We start from the raw sequence: 17,500 nt of genomic DNA on the forward strand, positions 1-17,500 counted from the left end.
TTTATGCCTCTAATTGTTTTTCTTGACAGTTGCAAGACCACTTGGGCATGGGCTTGGTTGCCCTGTCCTGTTGCGAACGCATTTTCGGGCAATACACCTTTAGCGTTGACGTCATGCAGTTGAGGAACGTCAGAGTGCAGAGGTTTGGCGAAGGGGCTGTCAATTCGTCCAGAGGTAAAGGGAGGTTGTTATAATGTCCCACTTGAGAGAGAGAGAGAGAGAGAGAGAGAGAGAGAGAGAGAGAGAGAGAGAGAGATGGTATATGAACAAATTACAACTCACAGGTTGAAGTGGATAAAGTCATTTCTCACTATCAAGAGAGAGAGAGAGAGAGAGAGAGAGAGAGAGAGAGAGAGAGAGAGGACAACTATTCTTTCGCTTTCACACACAATAAAAAAAAAAATACACGCGCAACACCAATTTCTACGTTGATATTACACCAAAATTTAAATTTTGTCAATGAAATTGCCGATATATTTTGACCTCTCCTTTGGGGAATTTCTGATTCTACGAACTTCATTTGTAATTTTATTTTATTTAATATCACAAACTGAAGTAAAAAAAAAAGAAATAGTAGTAATTCCAAGAAATCCGTGACGTCAGTAAACCAAAATCTTGTTTTATCCACTTTATTTCATTCTACAGACTTCATTTCTGCACATGTTTCAAATTTGAAATTATAAACTATAACTCGGCAATAACCGCTGTTATTCCAAAAACATGTTACTAAACAGTATGGTTAGTGCCAGTCTATACTTGATGTCGCAACGGGAAAATCTAATTTTGTGTCCATTGCTTAATTCTACAGATTCAATTGTAAACATCTTTAACTGGTATTGTAAACTGGATTTACAACAGTTTTGCGCACAAAAAAAATCCCTGTGACGACTTAATGAGGACAAGTATAAAAATTTACCATTTTTACATTTTACTTAATAACTATGGTTATCTGGGTATGAACCATGTCTATACTAAAAATCTCCGCCATGTCCCGTAAGATGATATTAATGTTCTAGCCTCCATCTTCTCGTTCTTGTGCAGCAAAGGCTTTCATATGGGTAAAGGCGGAACACCTAGTCGAAAACACCCGCAGGAAGTACGAGCTGCCCCCGACGGAGCTCCTGAGACCTGCTGGGTACGATGAGTCTCAAGGTTGGGAAGCCATCTCGAAAAGAAACTGCACGCTGAGGGTCAACGTTCCCAAGGACAAGGTTCACCTTTCCTCCATCATACTTGAGGTAAAGTGAACCAGTCGTCTCTGATGTATCGTCTCAGTGAATTTCTCTCTCTCTCACCTACTACAACATTTACCTAGGAATCCCCCACCTGGTTCTGTATTTCCTCTTTATTATGACCTTTCGTTCTGGACCTTTGGCACTCTCTTCCATCTGCTGTTTTTCCCTGGAATACTCCACCTGGTTCTCGTTTTTCCTCTTCATTACAACCTTTCGTTCTGGACCTTTGGCACTCTCTTCCATCTGCTGATTTTCCTGACCCATTCAATCATCTATCCTTTCAAACAGTGGTCGCCAACCGGTGGTCAGTGAAAAAATGTTGATGGTCCGCAGGTGTTGCCAATTTAGCATTTAATGCTAGATTAACATTTTAGGGGGATTTAGCATTAAAAATTTGGATCTCGGCTCCAAATAAAAACGGCCCTCCGTCTTGTAGTAACGTCATTGGAGCCAAAAATCAACATTTATTTCAAACAAGCAGGAACAAGTATCCCACTGCAATGTGTAATACTTAAACAAACCTCAAAATTTATTTTTTTTTAAATAATTAAACTAGGTGCATTTCATATTACTAAAATAAAAGTTTTCTGAGGTAAATAAACGTATTTACCTTTTTTTTTTTTATATTAGTGGTCCGCCAAATTTAAAATTATACATTAGTGGTCAATGAAGTTCAAAAGGTTGGAGGCCGTTGCTTCAAAAGACAGCTCCTCTAACATCTAACGTTGGACCTCTACTCGTCGTGTTCCCCGTCTTACCAGGCTCTTGTAACACATAATTGACCTTCATTTCCAGATTCACGGAAAAGTCCGCCACAACCTCACCACTAAAGAGGCTCATTTAGGCTCTGTTAAGCTGGGACCAGAGTTGCTATTCGGAGGAGAAAACGCCGCAGCAAAGGGGCCGCTTTCAGTTTTGACCTCCGACGCAGAGGTCCCAAGCTTTGGGGATGGAAGCGATCACCAGGGCATGAAGGACGTGCCCGGTGACCCTCTCGACCCGAGGCTGACTCACTGGGGTCAGGCTCTGAGGCGTCAGGCCAAAGTGGAAATGTGGCATAGATTGCAGATTTAATCAATAAAGAAATATAATAATCTAATCTATTCCAATTTTCCTTTATGCGAAGCTTCCGTTTTTAACCATCACTTCTGAGATTGCTAGAACGTCGTCTTGCCTCCATTAATGCTGGATGGCTTGACAGATAAATGAATAACGGGGGACAGATTGCCAGTGTGGATCTATATAAACATACAAGAACGGAACTCAGTATTATCCGGCAGTTTAACGGACAGTAAACAGCAGTCAGTGAAATTCCAAAATCAACGCGCATCTTCAGTACTTCCAATTTGTTTTTCTGTGTATATTTTCGTCAACTTTTCTTTGAAAGGAAATTTCATAAAAAACAACAAATAAAGAAAATTAAGAAGTAAAGTTCGGTTTTGTACATAAAAATCATATTGTTTATAGGTCTATGAATCATAAGGGTCCTTTCTATGCTTTATAGGTCTATAAATGTTTTGCTTTACATAGCTCTGTTTTCTCAAGATCATTCAGGTCAACGGTCACTGCAATTCTTTAAATTCAGAGCTGCGTGATAGAATTCTAAACATTCTGACATTTTCCCTATTAAATATTTCGTTGCATTAGGCTCTACGTGGCTAATGCATCGTTATTTTTCAAATAATGTTTTAATCTCTTACCAGAAGACCAATGTACATCATATTCACCTCACGTATTAAAATAAAGCCTCAGGGCGTGGTCGGTATGGAGCTGGCGTGCCACCTCTGTGGCCGCGAGTTCGATTCTCGGGCATTCCACTGAGGGGTGAGAGATGTATATTTCTGGTGATAGAAGTTCACTCTCGACGTGGTTCGGAAGTCAGGTAAAGCCGTTGGTCCCGTTGCTGAATAACCACTGGTTCCATGCAACATAAAAACATACAAACAAAAACAAGTATTAAGGTATTAAAATCTACGGGATTGGCAATCCCACAATTGAAGGGCGACTCTCTCTCTCTCTCTCTCTCTCTCTCTCTCTCTCTCTCTCTCTCTCTCTCATAACGAGTCAAATGTAAAGATAATCTTTATTAACAAAATTCTTAACCGTTAGGAAAACTTAACGGGGATTCGATTTGGCAAAATAAATTTCCTTTTCTTTCACTTCCAATTTTATTTTTTTCGATGTTCGTAGGCTGACAAATTTCCTTTTACCATCCACATTGTTTACTATTTATTTTTGATACATTATATTTGTTTCCGATTCGTTTTATAAGTAAATTATGGGTGATCTTTGAAAGGTCCGTTCTTAAAGAACGATAATAAGCATAAAGCATATCGTCAACATATAATACAATAACTATCAAATGCAGATTTCGATAATACTGCCAGAGATTATTTTTACATAAAAATATAAATAAATTCAGCAACAGCAATACATCACAACTTTCTTTTTTATGAAAATGCCTTCAATTTGGTCATAATCTTTATTTAGTAACACATTTTTGACGTCTTCTGATAAAGAATTTTTGGTTTGGGGTTTGTAATTTCAAAAATGGTGAAATAAGACGAACAGTAATCTTGATTTTCGTTGACGAGAATTAATGTCCAGTTACTGGCCGGAATAACCTAAGTAATCGCATATTTCCGTGTAGAAAATAACACCTAATTGTGCTATCTTGTCTAAGGATACGAATAAAATCAGGAACACACAAACTTTTTGGAGTAAGCTCAAGAAAACTGGGCTACAAATTAAGCAGTCTCTAATTTCTTGTAAGACGGGTAATCAGTACCACATAAAACTTAAAAAGCTGAGGACCGCAAAAAATATATAACATATGAACCAGTTTTATTTCATGACATACTTGATGGATGGAACGGTTTCGCTTTTGTTGGTGCGAAAGTTAGAAATACCAGAAAAATTTTGTTTCGAAGGTTTTTTTTATTTTTTATTTACGTGGATTTATTTATTTTTTGCCAGTATTAAGAAGCTCGATTCTGCCGTTGTTGGTGCTGTTGCTACTGCTGTTTTGATTGTTGTTTTGATTGTTGTTTAGATTGTTGTTTAGATTGTTGTTTCCATTCAGGGTCACTGGTACCGGTGGCGCAGGTGTTGGATTCACTTGGTCGGAGGTTGTATCGCATCTGGCTCTGTCCGTTTCTTTCACTTCTGGAATTGGATTATGCATTCGTGTTATTATAATGGATTCATATCTTTCACTTCTGGAATTGGATTATTCATTCGTGTTATTATAATGGATTCATTTCTTTCACTTCTGGAATTGGATTATGCATTCGTGTTAGTATAATGGATTAATTTCTTTCACTTCTGGAATTGGATTATTCATTCGTGTTATTATATTGGATTCATTTCTCTCACTTCTGGAATTGGATTATTCATTCGTGTTATTATATTGGATTCATATCTTTTACTTCTGGAATTGGATTATTCATTCGTGTTAGTATAATGGATTAATTTCTTTCACTTCTGGAATTGGATTATTCATTCGTGTTATTATATTGGATTCATTTCTTTTACTTCCAAGGTATTGTTGTCATTTGTTATTTTCTTGCTAATATCAATATCATTGCTTTAGATCAGCTAAATGCACCTCTAAATGAGAATCATTTACTATGAATTGTCTCAGTATCGTCATGAATCCTCATTGCTTCCCGATATTTTATTTTTCTATATGAATCTCGTTTTTAGGTTTTGAAATACATTTTTTTTTAATGAGTTTGCTTTTCACTTCTAAAAGAATATTTTTCATCACTTGATATTATCAGTATTGATTTTATCACAGATGAGCAAAATATTCATCATGTAGAAAGAAGTGATCTGAGTGGTTTATCAAGCAGCTAAACAGATTTTATCACAGATAAGCAAAATATTCATCATGTAGAAAGAAGTGATCTGAGTGGTTTATCAGGCAGCTAAACAGATTTTATCACAGATGAGCAAAATATTCATCATGTAGAAAGAAGTGCCCTGAATGGTTTATCAAGCAGCTAAACAGATTTTATCACAAATGAGCGAAATATTCATCATGTAGAAAGAAGTGATGTGAGTGGTTTATCAAGCAGCTAAACAGATTTTATCACAGATGAGCAAAATATTCGTCATGTAGAAAGAAGTGACCTGAGTGACACATTAACCACTAGGCAATATGGCGACACGAATGTCGCTCGATAACTTCCCAAGATCCAAAGAGAGAGTTTCCTCACCAGGCTTTCCAGCGTCCCTGAGCTCCATGTTGACGCATTCCATGAAGTCCTTGTTGGTGTACCAGCATCCGTCGTCCCCACATACCGGCGCCAGCATCCGGTTTACGATGCAGTTTGCCGAGGGCGGGATTGCGCGGTGGCCGTTTTCCGACGTCTGGTACGGGCACTTGCACAGGACTCCTGAGGCAGCGGAAGCAAATAATAATAATAATAATAATAATAATAATAATAATAATAATAATTGTACCCATAATCATAGGAGCACTAGGCACGATCCCAAGATCCCTGAAAAGGAATCTAGAAAAACTAGAGGCTGAAGTAGCTCCTGGACTCATGCAAAAGAGTGTGATCCTAGAAACGGCGCACAAAGTAAGAAAAGTGATGGACTCCTAAGGAGGCAGGATGCAACCAGGACCCCCATACTGTAAATACCACCCAGTCGAATTGGTGGACTGTGATAGAGCAAAAAAAAAAAAAAAAAAAATAATAATAATAATATAAAGAGTGCAAGGGAAGAAGGACTAATAAAAGTAGACGAAGACCCAGAAATATACAGAGACAGCAGAATGACAAACAGAACAGAGGACTGGCACAACAAACCAATGCACGGACAATACATGAGACAGACTAAAGAACTAGCCAGCGATGACACATGGCAATGGCTACAGAGGGGAGAGCTAAAGAAGGAAACTGAAGGAATGATAACAGCGGCACAAGATCAGGCCCTAAGAACCAGATATGTTCAAAGAACGATAGACGGAAATAACATCTCTCCCATATGTAGGAAGTGCAATACGAAAAATGAAACCATAAACCACATAGCAAGCGAATGCCCGGCACTTGCACAGGAACCAGTACAAAGAGAGGCATGATTCAGTGGCAAAAGCCCTCCACTGGAGCCTGTGCAAGAAACATCAGCTACCTTGCAGTATAATAAGTGGTACGAGCACTAACCTGAGGGAGTGATAGAAAACGATCAGGCAAAGATCCTCTGGGACTATGGTATCAGAACAGAAAGGGTGATACGTGCAAATAGACCAGACGTGACGTTGATTGACAAAGTCAAGAAGAAAGTATCACTCATTGATGTCGCAATACCATGGGACACCAGAGTTGAAGAGAAAGAGAGGGAAAAAATGGATAAGTATCAAGATCTGAAAATAGAAATAAGAAGGATATGGGATATGCCAGTGGAAATTGTACCCATAATCATAGGAGCACTAAGCACGATCCCAAGATCCCTGAAAAGGAATCTAGAAAAACTAGAGGCTGAAGTAGCTCCAGGACTCATGCAGAGGAGTGTGATTCTAGAAACGGCGCACATAGTAAGAAAAGTGATGGACTCCTAAGAAGGCAGGATGCAACCCGGAACCCCACACTATAAATATCACCCAGTCGAATTGGAGGACTGTGATAGAGCAAAAAAGAAAGAAAAAAAAAAATTATTATTACTGAAGAAATCCACAATCTTGTAAATGTGTATATATATATATATATATATATATATATATATATATATATATATATATATATAAATATATTATATATATATATATATATATATATACTGTATATATATATATATATATATATATATATATATATATATATATATATATATATATATATATATATATATATATATTATATTTATTATATATATATATATATATATATATATACACATTTACAACACTGTGGATTTCTTCACCTTTATATTGACTCATGCTATTATCATTATTAGTAATATTATTACTGAAGGGGTGACGCCTAAAGACTGAAGCCATCCGAGACTATTTGGGATGAAATTGCAGACCCTATGACCTTCTTCACCCTGGTTGTGACCTACCACAGTCGACTAACTACTGAGTAAATATTACTACTCAAGGTCAACAGAGGTGCAATTAGTTTTAAAGAAATGTACCCAGAGTGCTTCACCTCACCGTGAACTGACCCCGGGAACTTTCGCTACAGTCCTAACCGCTGGCCCACAGGAACGAAATATAAGGGGGAATAAATGAAAACTTGATAATAAATGTAATCATTACATTTCTCATTTATTTCATCATTGTCATTTTTGCTTTTACCATTTTGATTTTGATTACATTTTGTATATTTTTTCATTATTTCTATTGTTATCATGATGTTTCTAGTTAAATTTCTTTATTCTTATAAGCTATTAACCTCATTTTAGATTTTATTTTTTTCTTCTTTCAACTTTCTATATATTAATCTTAGTTTTGCTATTTATAATTCTATTTTGAAAATTTTAGATCTGTAATTTTCTAAAGTATGTGATGATTAAAAGCAGTGAGCAAATATTTAAAAGCAATAATCAAAATGAAAATCAGTTAATTACTGAAACGAAAATAGTGATAATTTTAGGATTAGGATCAACAGGCGATGTTCCAAGGGAGGAGAAATATCCCATGATCATTTAGGATATTATCTTTAAAGTTTTCTTTTGTCTTTGTTTCCTCATTAATTGTCAGCTTGATCTGTCACAGTTACTAAGAACCTCTTCTTTACAATTTAGGTGTTTGATATATATATATATATATATATATATATATATATATATATATATATATATATATATATAATATACATATATATATATATATATATATATATATATATATATATATATATATATATATATATATATATTATGCATACATATATAAATATCCTTACCACAAACATAATTGTTCTGTGCAACAGTACAATTACTAAACGGAACTCATTCAACCAGGATGGTATCCAGCGGAGTTATTCATTCAATAACGCTGCAAGCTTTCAAGGGCGAACTGTTCTCATTAACAAGTAACTCCACTAGATATCATCCAGTTTGAATGAGATCCTTTTAGTAACTACATATATATATATATATATATATATATATATATAATATATATATATATATACTATATATATATATATATATATATATATAGGTATATAATTACTTTGGAAACAAGCAGAAACAATATTATAACTTATTCTTACCTGCGAACGCAACGGATAGAAACAGCAGAGTCACCTTCATCGTGACCTAGAAATAAAAAAGCGAGTAAAATGAGTTACAACAAGGGCGAAGAAAATAATTATCTTAGAAAAACCCTATAACTATTGTAATAATATACACACTCATTTACTATTACACATAATTGAGTTATGATATCACTTACTTGTTTAGATTATGTGATGCACAATAGAGAAAGTTATGATATATATATTATATAGATATATATATATGTATATATATATATATATATATATATATATATATATATATATATATATATAGAATTCATATATCTGTAAACAACCACATACACACACACATATAATATATATATATATATATATATATATATATATATATACATATATATATATAATATATATATATATATATATATATATATATATATATATATATGTATGTATATATATGTCAACAATGGATAACCATAAATCTACCGCTAACTAGGAATCTTAACTTCGTACCATTAACGCAGTCAAGTAATTTCGAATTCATACGATATAAAGTATCGTCGACTGTATAAATTGTAAAAATACTGTTTAATGAGGGCAATTCAGTTCTTTCAGAGTATTACTCGTGATGTTCGCATAATTCACCATAAGGACAAATGATCACAGAAAAATTGGCCGGACGAACATTGTAAACTGTCTTGGTGCTCTTTATGATGGACCAAATGAGGCCATATAGGGACACTTCCAAAAAAAAAAAGCAAGTAGATGAAACGATGAAGTTTAAACAATGTTCTTTTCAATCTCAACCAAATGCAGCGTTCTTAAATCTACTGTAAAAGGAAGGAAACGCTACAGGAATGATTGGTTGGCAGGCCGTCTTCCGCAGCTGTTCAAATTTCATTGTCACGGACAAAGCCCTTGAAGTTGGAAGTTGGAATGACTACTACCAAGGTAGATCTTTCCAGAGACGATACCTTAAGATTCATTTATCATATTCTTACTTCTCCGATGACATAATGAAATAACGAACCTAGTTATTCGGATAAGTCACTATTGAATTAACTATGATTATGTAATGGTTAACGATAATGACAAGCTCTCTGAAATTTCATAAAATGAACCTATATATTCTTATAATGTATTTGAGTTAATATTGAACTGATGATTATGTAATGGTCAACAATAATGACCAGCTCTCTAAAAACGCATAACAATATGGTATCTACAGTTGAAATATTTTTATTTTTTTCGTACAAGTTGAAAAAGAAGGAATGTAACATTTTTGTGATTTTCTGAATGAGCTGGTATAAGAGAAGCGTAAATGAACCAACCAACCTTTTGTTACTGAATACTTTCCAAAATCACAAAAGGCGATAGGGTCATTTACAGTACTTTTGGATCCCAAAGAAAGGTGGAGAGTTCTGGATTTGTGTTTTTTCTCAAAGTACTGTCGCTGATCTGGTGATCGAACGCCGATAGCTCAGTTGTGAGCTGGAAACACTACCAATTGCGGCATGAAGGCGCAAGAGAGAGAGAGAGAGAGAATTACATAAAAGCTCGACATACACAATAAACCATTATTTCACTAACACAATCGGAGCGTCAAACATGAAAGCAATATCCTCTTCAAAAAAGCGAAATAAACGACAGCCCCTGCTTTTGTTTTATCGGTGTGTGTGTGTGTGCGAAACGAGCCGTGTAATAAATTAGTCATCCGGCCGGTAGCCAGCCGGGCTGGACATAGCGCGGATATGTCCTCATGAATATTCACGCAGCCCTCACGACCCGAGTCTGTGCAAGGTTGACCTTGACACGCTTATTTCTACTCTTTTTTTTGACGTGCATTTACGTTATTTATAATTTTTTGCTGTTTGTCGCTGGTTTCATAAAAGAAGTTCATATTTTTTCTCTACCCTCTCTCTCTCTTCGCTTCAAATCCATTTTGTCTGTTTGTTTGTATGGTGTTTTTACGTTGCATGGAACCACCAGTGGTTATTCAGCAACGAGACCAACGGCTTTTTGCTTCTATCACCAGAAATAGACATCTCTAACCCCTCAGTGGAATGCCCGAGAATCGAACTCGCGGCCACCGAAGTGGCAGGCCAAGACCATACCGAACACGCCACTGAGGCGCTCTCAAATCCACTTTGATTTCTCATTATTCGTGTGAAGGAATGTGTGGATTCCCTCACTCGCGCTCCGAGGATAAGTGAGCACACGATGACGTCTCCTCGGATGGACTAACAAGTCTTTGAGACATCCTAATCCTTGTAACTCCTTGTAACTGTCTCACTCTTTCTCTCTCAGCGTGTTCCGACTCTGATTTTCTCTCTCGCTGCTAAATGAGAGCTGGGTCTTTTAATATAAATCAAGTTTTTCAAACTCCCTAGCTAGTATATATCTGTTTGTTTTTGTTGAAAATGTACCGGAAAAACTCAAAGTAAGAGTAATAACTAGAAATGCTTTGGCAATGTGCATATTGCATATATCAACCTCTGTCTGTTTGCTTCTCATTTGCGCGAATGACGGGACAACGGAACTCTGTTGTAATTTCCGGTGCGCCTCGGATTGAATGGAGGTTCTGACTTTACAATGGCATTGTTACTGAAGTTGTCATTGGACTCGTTTAATGTAAGTTTCTTTCTGGTTTTTCCTCTTATTAATTCAATTCTATTTCCCTTCTATCGTCGTTCTTTTCATATTTCGTTTTCATTCTTGATTTCTTTTATTTTCCTTTCATTCCTCCTTTCCGCGTTTTGTGATTTCTTTATGATAATCGTTTCTGCCTTTGTTACTCATTTCTCTCTTCTTCCTTTGTTACTCATTTCTCTCATTTGTAATTTCATTTCTTCCCTTTTCCCTTTATTTTCCAATTCTATTTCCTCCAACTAGTCTCAGTTGGTTATGCCAGGTCCAGATGTCTACACCAGGCCTCTTCTTCTTGATAACGCCAAACCATAATTACAGGCTGCTGCCTTCAGGCAAAGGCTCGTGCTGGCATAAGGCCGGTTTAATCCAAACCAACCTACTAACACTGGAGCAATGTCTTGTTTTAACGCCAAGGTTAAACTTGCAGGTGTTACGAGCAAAGGTATTTAATTCTGCCCCGATCATTTGTCACTGCAGGTGTTGGCTCGTGATAATGGTGAAAAGTGGTTTCCCAGAACATATCCGCTCATGGTGTGCGAGCAACTCGGTCGACTCGGCAAGCTCGGATGTCGGTTACCCTGCGTCCACTCGAATTTTCGGCTTCAAAAATTGTATTTGTCTGCTTTTGCGAGCTTTCTTGCCCAAGCACGTCTAGACGACGTTGCAATAACACGAAATGGATGAAAGGAATTGCAGGAAGGGCAAGGGGAAATAAGACGCGCATGCGCGATCAAACAACCGGATTAATGACTTTAATGATTGTTGTCTGTCATACTACTCTTGTAACAAAACTAAGTGCAGTTCTCAGAAGTTATGAAAAGCTGTATGTGTATTGCAGGTGCACCCATAGACGCATATGAACGTGATCGCATTCGTATAGACATATGTATATGGACACAATACAGACTCATGTGTTGCTATACATAGGTATTAGAGGGCTATCTCATAATAACAATATTTGGGTACGGACACACAAACACGCACGCGCACACACGGCCATATGTGCAGAATGGGAGAAAAGAAGGATAAAAAAACGTGTATGTATATATATATATATAATATATATATATATATATATATATATATATATACACACACACACACACACACACACACACATATATATATATATATATATATATATATATATATATATATATAATAGTGTTGTGTGTGTGTGTGTGTGTATATATATATTGTGTGTATATATATATATACATATATATATATATATATATATATATATATATATATATATAAAACAATTAATTTTAGTAACGTAGAATTTACTTGATTTTTCTCCTCTTTTTTCTTATTCTGTCTTCTCCAATTCTGCACAAGGAAAACTCCTTTGCCATGCCATGAAACAACATAAGAAAATTAGACATGAGTTAAAGTTGAGAACACCAGAGTCAACTAGCTTGATCAGTGCTCCTCACCATTCACTTCCAGGATGTGGAACCTTCTTTCTCCCTCTGTATTTCTGAGTTGTATAGCCTGACTCCTTTGAAGAGGCCAGGTTGTCTTCACTCAAGTACAGGCGTTTATTAACCCTAAGTCCTATAGCATGGGCCGAATCACTAGATTATCCACGTCACTTCAGTTTTAGAAATACTATAAGCTCTAACTGTCAAATATGGACCAACAGAGCGACCTCCAAAATTAAATAAAAAAGATAGATTAATGTGGTATGTACCATATTCATAACGGCACTTACCTTAGTTTTTCAACTTTGTTAATTACACAGTATCGTCCAACGGCTGAGCGTTACCTAGGCAACGCGCTGGCTGTAGTATATTAAGCACTTTCGAGCAACGTGGACTCTTTAATACTGTATAGAGTCGGCGCTCTCAATGGCTGTTTCGAAGCGTTACGTTGGCGTTCCGACCGCGCATGCGTGGACGTTGTATCCGAACACCTGTGAATCGGTTGCTATAGCATCTGCCGATGCATTTCATCCTCATGTTTGTTCTTATTGTATTCCCCATCCCACACACTCGAAGATACTGGTGAGTATACGCGCGTATGTATGCGCCGGCAAGTACGAAACTAGTCAGTATGTTTACACACTCTCACAAATATATATATAAATATAAATATAAATGTATATACGTATACACACACACACACACACACACACACACACACACATATATATATATATATATATATATATATATATATATATATATATATAACATACAATATATTTACATACACACATGTATTGTGCGTCAACACAAAATGAAATTACATCTAACTCAGTAATAGTAATGAAGCCATCAAACTGGAATGATAACAAAAATGCGGAATGCATTATCACGGGTATATAGAAGCCGTTAAGAAACAAGGAAATTCCAGAGTTATACCAAAGACTGAAGGAAATAAGGTGGTTTTGAGTTTAAACGAAGAGACAGTTTCATCAGAGACAACAGACGCTGCAATCAACAGCAGGTCCTTCTTAAGCGCAACTCAGCAACGCTGGGTTTGGGCTTTGGATGGGTGACCAAGAATATATACAAGACCCGTGACCGTCTAATGAACCTTTGAGCTACAATGAGGCAAACAAAGCTATAGTACCTGGAGTGAGTGACCTCAGTCAGAGTTTAACGAGACCAGAGTTCAAGATGGATATCTAAGTAAACAAGTACAGGGTGTCCATAAAGTCCCAGCACCATTACAAGTATTTGTCTTGTAATGGTACGTACTGGGACTTTAAGGACACCCTGTATAAAATGCGTCAAAGTTTCTTCGGAGCAATCGAGTTATCTGTAGTGTATAATGCTGTATGAGCCGTGGCTCATGCAGCTTTCAGCTGCGGTCCGGTGGTGGCCTGCCCTACAGCATTGCCAGACGCACGATTATGGCTAACTTTAACCTTTAATAAAAATAAAAAGTACTAAGGCTAGAGGGCTGCAATTTGGTATGTTTGATGACTGGAGGGTGGATGATCAACATACCAATCTGCAGCCCTCTAGCCTCATTTGTTTTTAAGATCTGAGAGCGAACAAAAGAATATGCGGACGGACAGACAAAGCCGTCACGATTGTCTTCTTTGGCAGAAAACTAGAAGGAATAGAAGGGAAATGATTATTAAGGAAAATACGAAGAGAGCGATGCATCTAAGGGAACATATGGAAGATGCAAAGATCCCTTAGAACCTTCCACTACGTGCCACACTGTTAGTACCAGTTTCATGGGCATGTTTTAGAGCAGTGCTTCTCAACCCTTTGACCTCAGGGCGCATCTATGAATTAACAGAAACTTTGGGGCGCACTTCCGATTTTAATATGGACAAAATACTTATGAAATTTGAATTTATTGTGAAGTGTCAGAAACTTTAGATTGCTGGTACGGTACTACTTTCTTCCTAAGACGATATTTTACTTTTTTTGTGCATAGCGTTTAAGCATATTTTAAAATAAGCTGCATATTTTTATTTTCTTTTAGTTGTCTATTTCCTCACTTATTTCCTTTGAGACTGCTTTTCCTGCTAGTGTCCTCGGGTCTATAACAGTTGGGGTTCATATTCTGTATAATAAAATAATAATAATAATAATAATAATAATGATAATAATAATAATAATAATAATAATAATAATAATAATAATAATAATTATGATTATTATTATAATTTGTAGTAATAGTAGCAGTAATAGGAAAATAATAGATATGTATTTTAAAATAACCATTTATTTTTTTGATATTACATTTTGCATTTAAGTATCCTAATGAGAAACCTGTGCTTGATGAGAATCACCAATTTTGTGAATGTTAGGCCTTATATGTGATAAACAAACTCTCAACTCTTCATCAATAGATTTGATATCTGATCTACTTTTACATTTAATGTTGGTTAGTGCAGAAAATCCTAGTTCACAAAAATAAGATGTGGAAAACTGCAACAAAGCCGTTAATACCTTGTTAGCTATTGAAGGATATTCTTCTTTAACGGATCGATTGGCACTTCTTTATGCTTGATCTTTAATTCACGATCAGTAGATATAGCGGCCAGCTCTTCCTCTTCTGTTAACGAACAGCCAACGTCCTCAGACATAGAAACACATACCCGGTGTCCTTAAAATCTATGAAAATAATAACAGATAATTTAAGCATTAGGATATAATTTTTCTATTCCTTGGGGCGCACCTGAGGACAGGTTGAAAAACGCTGTTTTAGAGAGAGAGAGAGAGAGAGAGAGAGAGAGAGAGAGAGAGAGAGAAGAGAGAGATGCCTTATGAATGGTTTCACACCAGTGAAGTGAAGATTACCTCGTCGAGGTTCTCCTGTTTCGTGGGTATATAATATTTTGACTTTGTAATGAGCGCTCTCATCTAGTGTTTTCTGTTTCGCCTTCTCTCTTTCTCTCCATCCTAGACCCAACCCACAACAGGAGACTTAACAATTATAGCCACCTAATTCACTGATTAGGTCAACAGGTCGTAGGGATCGTGCCCATTCGCCCATCCTCCTCCGGTTCGAGAACACACACACACACACACACACACATACACACACACACACACACACATATATATATATATATATATTATATATATATATATACTATATATATATATAATCACAGGAAAACAGCAGTCGTTCGATAAATATTCTCAAGGAAGCAAGCCTTTTTAAATTACCAGAAGACGTCTCCCTTGCTTCCTTGAGAATATAATATATATAGTTTGTATATCGCACATTTTAGCCTTTTACTTGTCTTCTGATTTTTAACTGGCCTTTATTGTATTCCATGTCAAACTTTAATAATATATGTTTCTTTAATTTTTCGGTAGAAATCCCACAACGAGATGTACATATGATTTACGAAAGTCGGAATAAACTGTTGAAAATAATCATCTCATCGTATCCTTGGTCTGATCTTCTATGAGATACATCTATATATATATATATATATATATATATATATATATATATATATATATATATATATATTATATATATATATATATATATATATATATATATATATATATATATATATATATAATATTGAATATTTATATATATATATATATATAGATGTATTTCATAGAAGATCAGACCAAGGATACGATGAGATGATTATTTTCAAAAGTAATTCCGAACTTTTCGTAAATCATATGTACATCTTGTGGGATTTCTACCGAAAAATTAAAGAAACATATTTTATAAAGTTTGACATGGAATACAATAAAGTCCAGTTGAAAATCAGAAGGCAAGTAAAATGCTAAAATGTGCGATATATATATATATATATATATATATATATATATATATATATATATATATATATATATATATATATATATATTATATATATATATTATATATATATATATATATAGAGAGAGAGAGAGAGAGAGAGAGAGAGAGACTCGTCCTATCCGCCGCCTTGAAACAAACACATAATCATCAAATAAAAAAACCATATCACCAGCGGAAGCAGAATAACGACGACGCGAGTAACACTGGAGTGATTTAGTTGGCCTCGTTGCTACATGATTGTGACGTCACATGCACGATTCCACACACACACACACGTGCATATCGGCACGTAACGTGATAGAGAGAGAGAGAGAGAGAGAGAGAGAGAGAGAGAGAGAGAGCAAGTAAATCCGATGGTTTTTCCTCGGTATGTACGTGAACGACAAACTAGTCATTCAATGCACAGTAACGTTTGTTATTGTAAGAGTCCATTCAGGGATTCGAAAAGGTATTCGACGGATGGTCGAGAGAGAGAGAGAGAGAGAGAGAGAGAGGGAGAGAGAGAGAGAGAAATAGAATTAGAAATGAAATTATTGAAAGTTAACGGTTCCACTGAACTGAAGCTTATCCGGTGGGTGGTGGGTCATCCCCACCCCCCATCCCCCTCCCGCGTCACTTTTTTTTTTAATACCTATACTCTCCGAATGTAATTTACAGATTGTTTCTGAATTGTTTGCGAATACTAGTTGGCAGATTCAGTGACTAACATTTCCAGATAATTGTGATATTACCATTCACCGATTTTTCATTTTCGTTTTGAACTCACAGAACGCAAAGGAGAGGATATCTACGCTATCTTCTTCGGCCATTTACGTACTGCGCGTTCTTTTTAATTATGATTTGCGTATCCCAGTTCGGGCTGTCTTGAGGAAGGTAGTAGAGCAATTTATGGGTACGTTCTGTTACAACACATTGAGCTTGAGCTGATGTAAGCAGTGAATTATGTGGCCGATGCAAGGCTGGATGTATGGGTTAATGATGTCATACCAGAATTCTTTCTTCGAACTGGAATGGTGTTACTGAGTCCTGACTGAAGGAAAGAAATGTACCATATGCGAGAGAGAGAGAGAGAGAGAGAGAGAAGAGAGAGAGAGAGAGAGAGAGAGAGAGAGAGAGAGAGAGGAGGAG

General features: G+C 36.0%; 1 protein-coding gene and 2 long non-coding RNA genes across 4 annotated transcripts in view; 1 reads left to right on the forward strand and 2 right to left on the reverse strand.

Moving 5' to 3' along the window:
- Window positions 1-2,309, forward strand: part of LOC135214020 (uncharacterized) — a 20,445-nt gene extending 18,136 nt beyond the window's left edge. For both annotated transcript variants that reach the window (XM_064248131.1, XM_064248132.1), the window contains 3 exons: window positions 30-174; window positions 1,042-1,238; window positions 2,031-2,309. In XM_064248131.1, coding sequence (XP_064104201.1) covers window positions 30-174; window positions 1,042-1,238; window positions 2,031-2,309 — 621 coding nt within the window. The remainder of the gene's footprint in view (window positions 1-29; window positions 175-1,041; window positions 1,239-2,030) is intronic.
- Window positions 1-17,500, reverse strand: part of LOC135213815 (uncharacterized) — a 196,001-nt gene that overhangs the window by 83,925 nt on the left and 94,576 nt on the right. The gene's annotated exons all lie outside the window — the stretch shown is intronic.
- LOC135214022 (uncharacterized) lies at window positions 3,380-12,959 on the reverse strand. The gene is made up of 4 exons (XR_010314249.1): window positions 12,822-12,959; window positions 8,465-8,510; window positions 5,456-5,635; window positions 3,380-4,400 (listed from the first exon to the last, which is right to left on the reverse strand). It is a non-coding gene; the product is annotated as an uncharacterized LOC135214022 (long non-coding RNA).

Source organism: Macrobrachium nipponense, chromosome 43 (genome assembly GCF_015104395.2).
Source record: "Macrobrachium nipponense isolate FS-2020 chromosome 43, ASM1510439v2, whole genome shotgun sequence".
Classification (NCBI taxonomy): domain Eukaryota; kingdom Metazoa; phylum Arthropoda; class Malacostraca; order Decapoda; family Palaemonidae; genus Macrobrachium; species Macrobrachium nipponense.